This window comes from Lupinus angustifolius, chromosome LG10 (genome assembly GCF_001865875.1).
Source record: "Lupinus angustifolius cultivar Tanjil chromosome LG10, LupAngTanjil_v1.0, whole genome shotgun sequence".
Lineage (NCBI taxonomy): Eukaryota > Viridiplantae > Streptophyta > Magnoliopsida > Fabales > Fabaceae > Lupinus > Lupinus angustifolius.
Genome location: NC_032018.1, coordinates 16,059,713 through 16,072,484, shown reverse-complemented (window position 1 = coordinate 16,072,484; position 12,772 = coordinate 16,059,713). Strand labels below are relative to the sequence as shown.

The 12,772-nt window shown below is 34.7% G+C and overlaps 2 protein-coding genes across 3 annotated transcripts; both read right to left on the bottom strand.

Annotated features, from left to right (window-relative positions):
* LOC109357659 (uncharacterized protein YciO-like) lies at positions 744 to 6,434 on the bottom strand. The gene is made up of 9 exons (XM_019601646.1): positions 6,157 to 6,434; positions 5,169 to 5,284; positions 4,960 to 5,013; positions 4,842 to 4,866; positions 4,515 to 4,637; positions 3,320 to 3,486; positions 2,344 to 2,413; positions 1,313 to 1,411; positions 744 to 1,063 (listed from the first exon to the last, which is right to left on the bottom strand). The coding sequence occupies exons 1-9, from the start codon at positions 6,328 to 6,330 to the stop codon at positions 983 to 985; spliced, it is 909 nt and encodes a 302-aa protein (XP_019457191.1). The 5' UTR covers positions 6,331 to 6,434; the 3' UTR covers positions 744 to 982.
* On the bottom strand, positions 7,919 to 12,301 carry LOC109358786 (transcription and mRNA export factor SUS1-like). 2 transcript variants are annotated; one of them, XM_019603230.1, is made up of 5 exons: positions 12,297 to 12,301; positions 10,875 to 10,971; positions 10,235 to 10,329; positions 8,679 to 8,755; positions 7,919 to 8,206 (listed from the first exon to the last, which is right to left on the bottom strand). In XM_019603230.1, coding segments are annotated over exons 1-5 (345 nt in total). In that variant the 5' UTR covers positions 12,299 to 12,301; the 3' UTR covers positions 7,919 to 8,132. The 2 variants fall into 2 exon arrangements, with proteins under 2 accessions (XP_019458775.1, XP_019458774.1); XM_019603229.1 differs by lacking the exon at positions 12,297 to 12,301 and adding an exon at positions 11,082 to 11,216 and having other exon boundaries at positions 7,921 to 8,206.

Genomic DNA, 12,772 nt, shown 5'->3' with positions numbered 1-12,772 from the left:
TTGTGAAACTCGAGCCAGATGACAAACTGGAAGAGGTCTTATATTAGGTTTAACCGGTTTAAACGATTAAACTGTTTGATCTGACCGAATAGTTTTATACATAATTAATAATTTTGGCATGAAGAGCTCCATGGTTGGTGATTTGTAAGTATGTTTGTAATCTCTCATAAATTTGTAACACATGTTCTTGCCTTGAGCCTAGTCTTCAACTCACCTAAATTTTCATGTATCAATAATAGTAAGACATGCATTTATTGTTGTTTCAAAAATGTATGAGTACTAGTTAGAAATTTTGAAAGTTTGTTAAAAATAAATAAATACATCATTTTCGTTCACATACTTAATATACTACTTTCTAATACAAAAGTATAATATAGTGTAAATATTTATACACAGTCGATAATGATGATTAAATATAAATTATAGATGATAGAATGATAGTGTAAAAGAAATTTACACTTTAAATATATACATTTTTTCTCTATATACATAATTACATATAGTTTTTTTAATTTATGAGGATACAAGTTAGAGATTATTGGAATTTATCTCCTACTCGCGTTTGTTTGAACTCACAAAGCGCTCTTCTTTGGTCTCATTGTTGCATTTAGTGTCAAGGAAAAATTGAATTTTGACATTAATCAAGAAAAATAGGTACTCCGATGCACGAAGATCTCACTTAGTGGAATATAGGAATGGTAGATGTACGTAGCCTTACCCTCACAAGCGAAAAGGTTGTTTCTAGGATTTGAACCCATAATCGAAGATATGAACTTTTATTTACACAAAATATCAACCTTGTACATATAAGAGAAGTTTGTTCTTAATGTCTTTATCCATTTCCTTGTATGCTCTAAGCCAAATCAAAATTATAAATTAAAGTAGTAAGAAGAACCTTGAGAGGGCTGAGGCAAAATTGGAAAAGAGAGTCATGACCAGATTTTCGGATGCCGAATCTTCAATCAAAATGGATGATCAACCTTCAAATTGCAGCCGGAATTTGATCTTCTTCGACATCAGTTTTCTGGTCTTCTTCCCACACCATCCAAGGTAAAATAGGACCCTGAAAATCATATTCAATTAGTTACAAGTTCTATAAGAGGAGGGAATATATAACATGAAATGTGAGCCTGTGATACCTAGCTGAAAATTTTGAAACCACATTCTTTTGTTTTATTAGTACTAATTTCTCAGTTCACCAAAGTTAAAAAGTAGCATCACATTCTTCAGAAGCCTAGCTCACATTATTTGAAGTAACTATACATCTATCTAAAGATTTGTAGCCTTTCAAATTGACTGGATCTGTTTCTACCTTTCCTTGCCGAAGAACTCTTGGAGGCATTTTCGTCATGTCAACCACTGTGGACGGTTCGGCAACTCTTACTCCACCAGCAACAACAAAATCAAGGCCCTGAACAACCAAGATAAAGGAGTTTAAGTGCTTCTGTTTTACAACAACAAAAGCCCTTTCATATTAAGTAGGATTGGCTGGCTATATAAAACAAGCAGCACCATTGTGTTATGTCATAAACATAGCCTTCAGAATGCCATTTTTTTTGTTTCCCATAGGTATCCTCGCACTAGAGGCAATCCTGTCCGAACCGGAAACATGCACAGGTATGTGGGGCTAACTCTCCCAACGAGTATTTTTTCCATCCACAAGACTCGAACCCGAGACCTTGCTTAAGGGGAATCAAGCATGTATCACTTGAACCAACATCCGTTGGTATGCCATTTAAATCTTTAGTCCAAACAAATGACAATGAGTTAAAAAATGGTGGCCTAGTACATGAAGCTCCCACCTAGTATGTTATGGGAAGGGTAGATGTAGGCAGACTTACCCCGCAAGCGGAAAAGTTGTTTCGAAGATTTGAACCTATGACCTCTTGATCACTAAGAAGCAACCTTACCATTACGTTGAGGCTCGCCCTCTTAAATGACAAGCTGCTTTTTAAAACTTGATTCACTACTTTCTGGATGCAAGAGTGAAAAAATAAAATCCCATAGACCTAAGTGTAGCATATAGTTCAACTCTCTACTAATTCTTTGGGCTTGGTAGAGCCAAGAATACCAAAACAGTATTCTAATAAATAGATTGCGAAGCTTGTATTCAATGACATTCTTCATGTTCAAATGCAAAAATAAGTTCCCTCAGAAAATATTAATGTAACATGAACATGATATGGCCTATTTCTAACACGGATTTAAAATGCCAGTGACATTTTCCTTGTACTTCAGAGCAGGAGCTGAAATTATTTACCTCCATAGTTGTTTAAACAGAATAAACTTAAGAATGCAATGCATGAATCAAATCAATCACACACATAATAGAAAGTGCAATACCTCTGGTCCGTAGGTGTCGGCAATCATAACTGGATCAATCATCCACTCATCTTCCTTCAGAAACTTGATGCTAAAAGAAGGGGGGAATTCAGAGTAAATATTAAGGTACAAGCACCACATATTATGATCCATATGCTTATGCAACAATTATGGATTAGAGGAAGTCAATGCCCTGATTACTTTCGAGCACCCACAATGGGTGTCCTTGACTTTGGTTCTTATTTTTAACATATGCATCACAGTTCACGTATGGAGCAGCATGTTCTTCATGGTTCTCAATGCATTGGTTAAGGATGGGTGCTTATATGACCAACGGTTCTTAAACTATTTGTGGGGTAGGTTGATAGAAAAGTGTGTGAAACGTAAGACTGTGGTAGGTTGTGGGGTCCATTTAAGAAACTTTTTGGAATTGCAGGGATGGAGTAAAATGTTAGTTGGGTTAATTAAGTTGTACGGAAGTGTGAAAACATGTAAAAAAAAGTCGTGGACCTATTTAAGGACGAATGGCGGGTTGCACCAATGTGGATACTCTTCGTGATCTACTCAAAAGAATTTTTTTAAATAGGAATAAGAATAAATCTAGTTACTAGCAGTTGTCAACAGAGGCTGATGCGGCTGCATTTGGAACTATGGCAGTGCAAGAAACAGGCTCAGTGGTCACTGGCCTCAGATGCCTTGACGCTAAGTGATTTGATGAAGTGGCTGCATCAGCCACATCACACATTTTCACTTAACTTGCATATTTACCCTCACTTAAAATGATATGAGGAAATGTCTTCATGTGAATGATTTTAGTTATCTTTTCAATAATGCAACCACATCACCTCGGCCCTCGCTGTATCACAGTGATGTAGTTTTGGAGGTGACTGCCTCGATACACTTTTTGCCTCATGACAACACTAGTTAGTAGTTACTAGAAAACGGTATCTCTTTCCAAAGGCAGAGAATGAAAAAGGATCAAAGAAATTAAACAAACCTTGTACATATTAATGGTGCATCCATCTCCTTCAATATTGCTCGACAAATGGCATCGTCAGGCATACGAACACCGACATTTTTTCTTGATGCATATTTGGCAGCATTAGTCCCAAACCTTATGCACTGCTTAGGTAATTCTTTGCTTGCCATTAAGATAAAAGTGTACTGTCACTCAAACATAACTAACTAGTGTTAATAAATAATCATCTACAACTATGTGACAGAGACACTAAATTGATGACATAACAAATCTGCACAATAGGGAAAAATATAATCAATACATAGATAAGAACATATTTAAACATGAAATGTCAACTAGTGTATAAGAAAAATATCATATTAATTATTAGCAAATAGGCTATCACGGGTTTAGAGGGTGAGCCTCGGCATAACGGTAAGGTTATTTGCCTTGTAACCCGGATGTCATGGATTCAAATCCTGAAAAGAGTTTCTTTGCTTGTGAGTGTAAGGCTGCATACATATACCCTTCTCATACCACACTAGATGGGAGCCTCGTGCATTTGGCCGCCCTTTCAGGCTGTCACAGGTTTAAAAACATTTTAAAAACAATTAAAGACGGATTAACAGATACAGACACCCTTTTACATGACAACTACAACATAAAGCCCTAGAGCCATAGAGATTTCACAAGATACCCACAGTCCTTGTCACTGAAACTCACAGGTATATGTATGTTGTTAGGATCCAATTATAAGGTATGAGACTTTAAGACCTACATTGGAAGTATGGGATTCTAGTGTGGGGTTTAAAAAGCCTTGGGCCATTGATAAGAACCTTGGGAGAGCCACACCATAAAAGCTAGCCATTGTAGTTGGAGAGCCCGAGCCTTAAAAACCCCACACTAGAATTCCATGCTTCTGACATGGGACTCAAGTCCCATACATCGCAATTGGATCCTAACATAAATATTACACTAATACTCGCAAACACATAATTATTGTCAAGGTTATTCAACTTGGCAGAAACCACCTCGAAACAAATGAAAACCTACATGATTATATCAAGTAGAGGAAATTCATGAGTCATGGTATCTATTAACCTAAGAAAAAGTTACAAGCACCTAAATAGGAGATACAGGTTATAATTTTTAAATTTCCCCATATTCCAAAAATCACCATAATGTGCATGAATTCAAGAATTGGTTTCTCTTTAGGACAGGATAACATACTTACAGGGCCAGGTATACATTGCTTAACAACTTTGAATAAATTTGCATGGCCTTGACCATCACCACGTGGGAATCCAGCTGTATACTTGTCTATGTCCCGAAATGAGTGGCATAAGATGCTAAGAGGCTACAAATACAGATTACAGAGTAACATAATCATTAATCACTGCAAGTAATATTACAGTATACAAATATGCAGCGATAAGGTTGCTTAGTTGTGTTCAACACCGTCGTCCAACCCAGGCAATGTAAAGTAATTGCAAGCATGTGACGTGTATCATGACATAAAAAGTGTAGCACATTATTGACATAGGCTAGCTGTATTCCTCACCTTTGAAACTTCTATATTCTTGATTCTGCAATACAACACTACACCTTTTGTTAATATGGGACCGAAAATGCAGTTATTTATGGACAAAATGTTCTTTAGATTAGCTAAAGCTACCTACCTACGAAGACGTTCAATGGCTGATTGGTTTCTCAGGTCACATGCTATTGCATATCTATATAGGCAAAGAAAATAAAATGTTGGGGAATCATTTACCTCATAAATTTACTTAGATTTATGTTTAGACGTAGATTGTTAAAAAGAAAATGTTAATGGATAGAAGGGTGTTGAAACATTTCTAGTATACCATCAATATTGAGAATCACTTACAAGGTATCTGTAGGGATGACTCCAACAGCCCCTTCTTTCAATAGATTGATAACAGGTTCCAATTTCCAAGAGTCAGACCCAGATGGATCAGCTTCAATGTACACCAAACCATCTTCCTGGTGAAATAAAAAATCAGCACAGTGCCAAACAACGTTAAAGAGTCACACAAAACGCACGAGGAAAAAGAGGATTTTAATAACAAACACTTGCAAAAGACAAAAAGTATCATGCGTTCTATTTTTTGTCCTTGTCGGGGTAACCTCTCACCCTTTGGATGAGACTAGTCCTTTGTTGGTACTACGACTTTCTCTTTCAATAGTTGTTGCTCTCATGGATTGAATATTGACCCTTAGCCTTGTAAGATCCCCGAGGAGGGGCAAGTAATCCCAGTACCCCAAAAGGGATTAGTCTATCGTCAAAAGGTCACTAAGCCTTATACAATACGTAGCGTTCTAGCTTTGCCGAATCAATAGACCAACTCTCTATTGGTAGAAACTACAAGCATACTAAATAGCTCATTTCTACATACACACATTCTTTATTTTGTATTTTTTTTCAAGGGGAGTGTTAAAGTGCACTTTTGGAATAACTCTAGGACACATAAACAACTCAAATGAGAATATCAATGGTTCCAACCCGTGTTTTAAATTGCACTTCCCAACTACAATCATTGTCACAACATTAACTAGTTTCAGTTATTCAAATTGCGGACCGCATCACCGCAATTGCAGTGTGACACTGAATCACAATAGTGCAGCCGCATTGGGCCACAGCGCAATCACATTGGGCCACATTTGGGCCGCATCAACCGCGATTTTGAGTTGTTTCAACCACTCAACACAACCCATTATAATGTTATATTGTAATCACTTCATTACAATATTATTTTGTCATTACATCATTACAATTTTATTATTCACTCCATTCTATCATAAAAAATATCATTATTTGAATAATATTAAAGTAATAATGGGTAAAAAGAAAAGACCTTGATGAAGCGTGGAGCAGTGTATTTGAGACGCTTAGGACTACGCTTAAAAGACATTGATATTAAACCAAACTTGTGGGTTTTGTGTATGAAGACATGGGTACTTGGAAACGACACAGGAGACCCAAGAAAAGAGTCAAAACGACATAGCTTATCTCCAAAAACCATTTGCATTTTGGCTGGTGAAAATTGAAACTTTGAAAATGGTTACACACAAATTTGAAGGTGTTGGAACATTGTCACTTTGTGAATGGTTGAAAATATTGGTAGTGATAGACAGAATACACATAGGTGAGGATAGAATATGCCCACATTTAGCAATTTAAAATTTCACTTCCATTTTTGATCTAATTCAGTGACCGAATCGAACTCAGATACATAGTTTAGTTCACCGTAATTAACCGTAAATTTTATTGCAAGAATTGAACCGTACATAAATCATTATTTGTTTTCACGATTTTCACAGTTTATTTAAAAGAAATTGAATCTAATAAAAATTTAAAATATATTACAAGAAATATTATTTGTCCATAAAAAAACATTACTATTGTTATTATTAAGAGTAAAAAATACTACAATTTACAATTAATAACATATATAATAATAAAATTTATGATTAGTAATATATATAATATTAAACCCTAAACCCTAATTTATTATATATGTATTAGTAATATATGTATAATAATTATAAACTAACATTTAACATATATAAAAATACTACAATCTACAATTCTACTAGTTCATGTCTTATCATGTTCATTTGCAACCCACCATGTTTCAATAGGTAGAAGAATCGTGAATCAATTTTCGCTAACTAGTGTTTATGATACGTAAGAGGTATGAGTGAATTATGTGACTATAATTTTAATTGGTTTGTCTTTGTTATCATATTTATCAAATGAACCTAAAACTAATTAATATACTATAATCATAATATGATTTATAAAATTAAACATAAAAATAACGATATTTAATTAAAACCAAGTAATCAATTTCAATAGTAGTCTAAATACAATGTCAATTCAAGCATAAACTCAAATCTTAGGTATGATTTAACTTATAGAGTATGTTTGCAATTGGTTTTTGAAAGACAATAAATAAAGGAAAACTTTGAAGTCAAGAAATACAGTTGTAAAATGAATCTCGAGACTTATCTTTCTTTTTATATCTCATCTAAGGAACAACTCGTAACACACCATAAAGCCACACATTAACCATTATGATCAAATGAGTTATGATAGGGAGAGATATCACAGTTGTTGTAATGCAAAGAGAAGATCACAAACTATCTTTGCCAAACAAATTTTGGATATGTTTCTGCTTTGACAAAATACCAGAGAACACAAGTTTGAACCTATTGATATCAATAGAGTTGTTGAAAAACACTTAATATAACTAGTTTTAACATAGGTTATACAAACCAACTATATTAAGTGATCATGAACCTATTGATGTCAATAGAGTTGTCAACTAGACACTTATTTATATATTCTATCAATAATAATGGTGCTCGTTCTTAGGGGTTGTATAAGAGTATTGTTGGGTGAGAAAGAGAAGATGAAGAGAGTTGAAAAAATAGTTTAGATGGAAAACATAAACTTGTGTTAGAACTTTAAGCTGTTTGAATTTTAGCATGTTCATTATGCATTATAAATTTTATGCATATTTTATTTACATATCTCAAATGTATCTTATATTTTTCAAAAATATGTATATCTATGTATCAATATCAATGCTTCATAGCTTTTATGCGTACATATTGTAGGGTAGCATTGGAGTTGCTTATATTATATAGATACCCTTTTATGTAAAGGGTCAAAAGAAAGAATAGTTTAGGATGGAGATTGATTTCTCATATTCTGTACTGAAACAATCATGGTTATACAAGAGGAATCAATATCCCTTACAAAGTTCAGTACAAGCATGTACTCAGTTGGTGAGATACACACCAACCACCAAGCTATGCTGATATATTAGAGAGCAGCAGACACAAGAAATGACTGAATCCTTTGCAACAGCTCCGCCTTGACGGAACCGGGAACCGAGGCTGCAAAAACAAGTTTCACAAATTGAAGGACGAAGGAAAACCAAAACCATGATACAGAAGTTGTTCAGTTTCTAATGTTCAAACACATAATATGATACCCTCTTAAACTAGTATTAAACAAAATATTGACAAGCAAATAAAATGCAGAATTCTACCTGTGGTGTTGACCTGATGAGGTTGTTCAATCAGGTAACTACTTGTCTCTTTCTTTTTTGTATAACCAAGAGTATTCACTCATCTTACGAGTAAGGAACTAAATCCCTTTTGGGGTGCATGTCTATCTCTCCCAACAAGTGTCAATCTCAGAAATCGAACCTCTGACTTTTTGGTCTATCTGGGGATCAAGTGAGGCCTTATATCACTAACCAACGCCATGTTGGTCCACTTCTTCTAGTTGTCTATATGCAGCAGTTGTCTACTTGTCTATATGCAGAAAAGAAGTAAATTACTTGTGAAATAATTATTTCAATACCTCTGCCCTTTGGTGTGATTACATGTATGAGTTCATCTACAGTAACATTATTCCTCCCTTTCTTCTTGACAAAGGCCCTGTAATAAAAAAAGGTGGATAAATTTCAATATCGAGAAGTCACACAAACATGAAAAAATGGCAGTCCAATGCACGAGGCTCCAACTTAGTGGGGTCTGGGGATAGTAGATGTACGCAGTCTTAACCCCGCAAGCGGGAAGGTTGTTTCCACAAACATGAGACATTAATGAAAGCAATTGAAAAACACTTCTTTAGTCGACTCTCTGTTCGGAGTTGGGTCCTTTGTCATGTTCTATTAACTATATATGGTAGCATGGTTAGTATGCAAGAGACTATGTTACTTTATCAATATCCTTAGCTGAAATGCTAGAGGGATAGTCAGTTGTGCAAAACTGAAGAGAATGAGGGACATTATTTGTAAAGCAACACCCGATTTAGTATTGGTCCAAGAGACTAAGTTTGAGAGCATGGATGCTCATCTTGCTAGGGACATTTGGAAATCTAGATTTAAGGATTTTGAGGGCTTTCCTTCTCTTGTGGTGTCGGGAAGTATGGTGGTCATGTGAGACCCGAGGTTTGTCTCTAGCATTGATTCTTCGCGTCGTATCGTTTCTATGTCTTGATAGTCAATAAATATTCAGAGCAAAGGTCCATGGTGGACCTCTTATATTTATGATCCCAATAACCCTAGGCTGCGTTCTTTCTTCGGAGAGGAGTTGGGGTTCTTGTTTTCTTATGTGGGTTGCAATGGTGCTTTCTGTAGCCCAGTTTTGACAAAGTGAAAATGATGTGTACAGTATACTTGCATAGTGGATGAGTATATATGATATTATCACAGGCAATCTTAAGTACTCGCAGAGTCGTAGACATAATGCTAAGTGCTAAATAAAGTTGGTACCAATGAAACTAGCACTAAATACGCCAAGCAGATGGTAAGCCAAAAGTAATTTTACTTATCATTTCTGCCAAACAACATAGCTTAAATAGAAACAACTTGGCATCCATTTGGCTACACAATTAAAGAGACATTGAAGTATTGAACCATGACCCATCTTCATTGAACCCGTACCAAATTATGACTTGAAGTTATTATGCATAGGACACAATTGTAGTGTCATAAATTTTTCATTAAAGAAGTGAATGCCAGCATCATCACCCGACCATCACCATCACAACCACCACAACTACTACTAATACCTTGACCACCATGCCATCGGTGAGGCATTAGAGAATGCATTTTGCTCCCTATGAGTACATGTTTCTACCGAGCAACTTGAATGCTTGTATGGCTAAAAATGGGCATGTTGGAGTCTAAAGTAACATGAGAATGAATGTTGAATTTCAAATTTTCTCTAAACTAAATATACTAGATGTGAGTGCTAATGGTAAGTATCAACCCCAAAAACGTGCAAATGGTAAATCTTTTCCTGCTAGTGGCTTTCTTCTTTAAAAGATAATCACGACATGGGAAAAGGCCGAGAACATATACAATGCTATAAACAACACTACGGAGTGCTTTTACAAATAAAAAACAAAACCTGCATAGAGATTTCATTTCATCCTTCCAACCACAATCTACAAGCCTTTCCCTCAGAAGTTCCATAAGCCGCTCCTTTTCTCCGGTCTCAATCAACTAAGCAGTCATCAAAAAGAAAAAAAGGAAGCAATGAACAAAACAAACCCCAACACCCAAAACAAAGAAAACTAAACAACTTCTCTAGTCAACAGCCATAACAACAAACAAAGTAACTAACTTGGTAAAACACGAACCAAAAAAACCAGACAAATTTGCCAAAAACTTTGTTTATCACAATACTACAAGAATGACTAAACCCGACTCAACCCAAAAGCTAGCTCATAGTATGAGGGTTGTCTAAGCCTTATAAGCATTGACTCGGTCATATTCCCACCAGACTTATCATAACACCCCTTACGCCGGAATTATACATCTGGAGTAAAGTTTACAGGACTGGACATACGACAGGTGACCCATCGGGAGGGTCAGACTCTGATACCATATTAAAACAGTTAGACCTAACACAACCCAAAATATAGCTGATGAGAGTTGTCTAAGCCTTATAAACATCGACACGAGTAAGTTACCTTAATAAATAGCAAAGTTATGTGAATACTAAACAGATAATAGTTGTCAAACACAAAAGAAAGGAAAGATCAAACCTTGATATTGATGAGTTCTTGAAGGGTGGGTTCTCTTTCTGGGGTATTTTCAAGCATATCTGGTGTTGGAGGTCGATTAACCGATGCTTTTGGCTTCCTTAACATTATGAAAAGAGAAAAAAATCAAAGAAAGAAACAAAAGTGAAAACCCAATTACAGGGTTATGAAAAAAGAATGCAAAATCAAAGAAAATTGGTGGGTGCTCACATCATGTTTGAGAAAACGTTGGAGTTAGCAGAATGAATGAATCCTAAGAATACAATGATGTTTGGGTGCGGAGAGAGAAAGGATCAACTTTGGAGTACCAAAAAAATGTAGTGCCCTTATACATTTGAAAATCCATGCCGATACGAAAAGGATGCTCTATCCCTAAAACATTATGCCCATATACCAAACTAATCAAATCCCTTCAAGTAACATAAAAAAATTATTTTATATTTTTATGATTTTTCTTTTTAAATGGATAACAAATTTCAATTGGATTGGGACATCTTGGGACATGAAAAAGTGGGACTGGTGATCCCTATTCATGTTCATACCCGCTAGGTTTAGTTAACCGACTGACAATACCTAGAGATTAAGAAATAATTTGAAAATTACAAACAACTTATACATTTGTGTGCGTGTTTAAAAGTATTATTTTAGACAATCAAAAGATGAAGAAAAATGATAACAACAAGTACAAAACATAAGAGAATACATAAAGTTTTAAATTGCCATTTAAATATAATTTGTTTTTACTAAATAACATAATTTAAAATAAGATAATAAAACATATCAAACATTTAAGATATCTTCATCAACATAATATTGTATCATATTTATGGGTTAACAAACATAACTTCAATGCTTAAAAACATAAGACCACTTACGGAAAATATTGACTAAGTACTGATGGGTCACGATACCTTATTAGCCAGACTTGGACGGTTCAACAATGAGTATCAAAATCATTAATTTCAACTACTCGTGGGTCTAAAAACACATCCTAACCTAACTCATTATAGGTATTATCACTAGATACCTATAGAAAAGGTAACCATTATCATCCCTACTCATATTGGGGTATAAACTTATTTTCATTTTGGTTATATCTTGTAAGTTGAAATTATTTTTGGTATACTAAAAATAATTATCATATCCATTCTAATTTTTTTGTGGAGTAATTACCCAATTTAGTCTATCATCTTTTGCATGGTACTAATTTAGTCCCTAAAAAAATTTAAGTGACATTTTCGTCCCCAACAAACTCAACATCAAATCACGTTAGTTCTTTTGTCATCTCGGTTCCCTTAATTGAAAAAGATTTGTTCGCGTGATACATTAAGTGTCGACGTGGCCTCTACTGGATGGTCCTACATGTACAAGTTGTCATGTCATCAACTGAAAGTTTATTTTTAAATTTTTATTATACAAAATGACATCGTTTTGAATATTAATTTTTTTTAATACAATAAGCAAAACGACATCATTTTGTATAGAAAATTTCCGAATAAAATTTAAGAAGGAAAAAGACGTCATTTTGCTTCCGTCTTCTTCCTTCAAACTTCTTCACCCTTACACCTCATTTCCTTCATCTTCACACTAACAATCTCAAATTTATCCTTGTTCGAAGCTAAATAGAAGCAAAGCAAAGCGAAGCTGCGATTTTGAGGTATATGGTCCTATGTTTTTTCTATTTCCTGCATGTGGTATGAATTGTGTTTTTAATATCTGCTGTAGTCCATTTGTAGTTTAATATTTATATATTAGGTTGTGTTGGAGTCCACTTGTCCATTCTTTTATTCTGTTTGTGTGATATTATGTTTGCGATAAAAAAATTATTTTTGTGTTAATTATTTTTCCCAAGTATTCAATATGTTCATTCTTTTATTCTGCATATCTACTTTGAACACAAT

What these genes read in the sequence shown, in the direction of transcription:
- LOC109357659 (XM_019601646.1), bottom strand. Translation starts at nt 6,330, where the DNA reads ATGCAAATGGTTTTTGGAGATAAGCTATGTCGTTTTGACTCTTTTCTT. An exon ending in GCCATTGAACGTCTTCGTAG is followed by an intron (nt 4,867 to 4,959) that starts GTAGGTAGCTTT and finishes GTTGTATTGCAG; the next exon opens with AATCAAGAATATAGAAGTTT. An exon ending in CCGACACCTACGGACCAGAG is followed by an intron (nt 1,412 to 2,343) that starts GTATTGCACTTT and finishes TTGGTTGTTCAG; the next exon opens with GGCCTTGATTTTGTTGTTGC.
- LOC109358786 (XM_019603229.1), bottom strand. An exon ending in AAGAACTCATCAATATCAAG is followed by an intron (nt 10,330 to 10,874) that starts GTTTGATCTTTC and finishes ATGACTGCTTAG; the next exon opens with TTGATTGAGACCGGAGAAAA. An exon ending in AATCACACCAAAGGGCAGAG is followed by an intron (nt 8,207 to 8,678) that starts GTATTGAAATAA and finishes TTGTTTTTGCAG; the next exon opens with CCTCGGTTCCCGGTTCCGTC.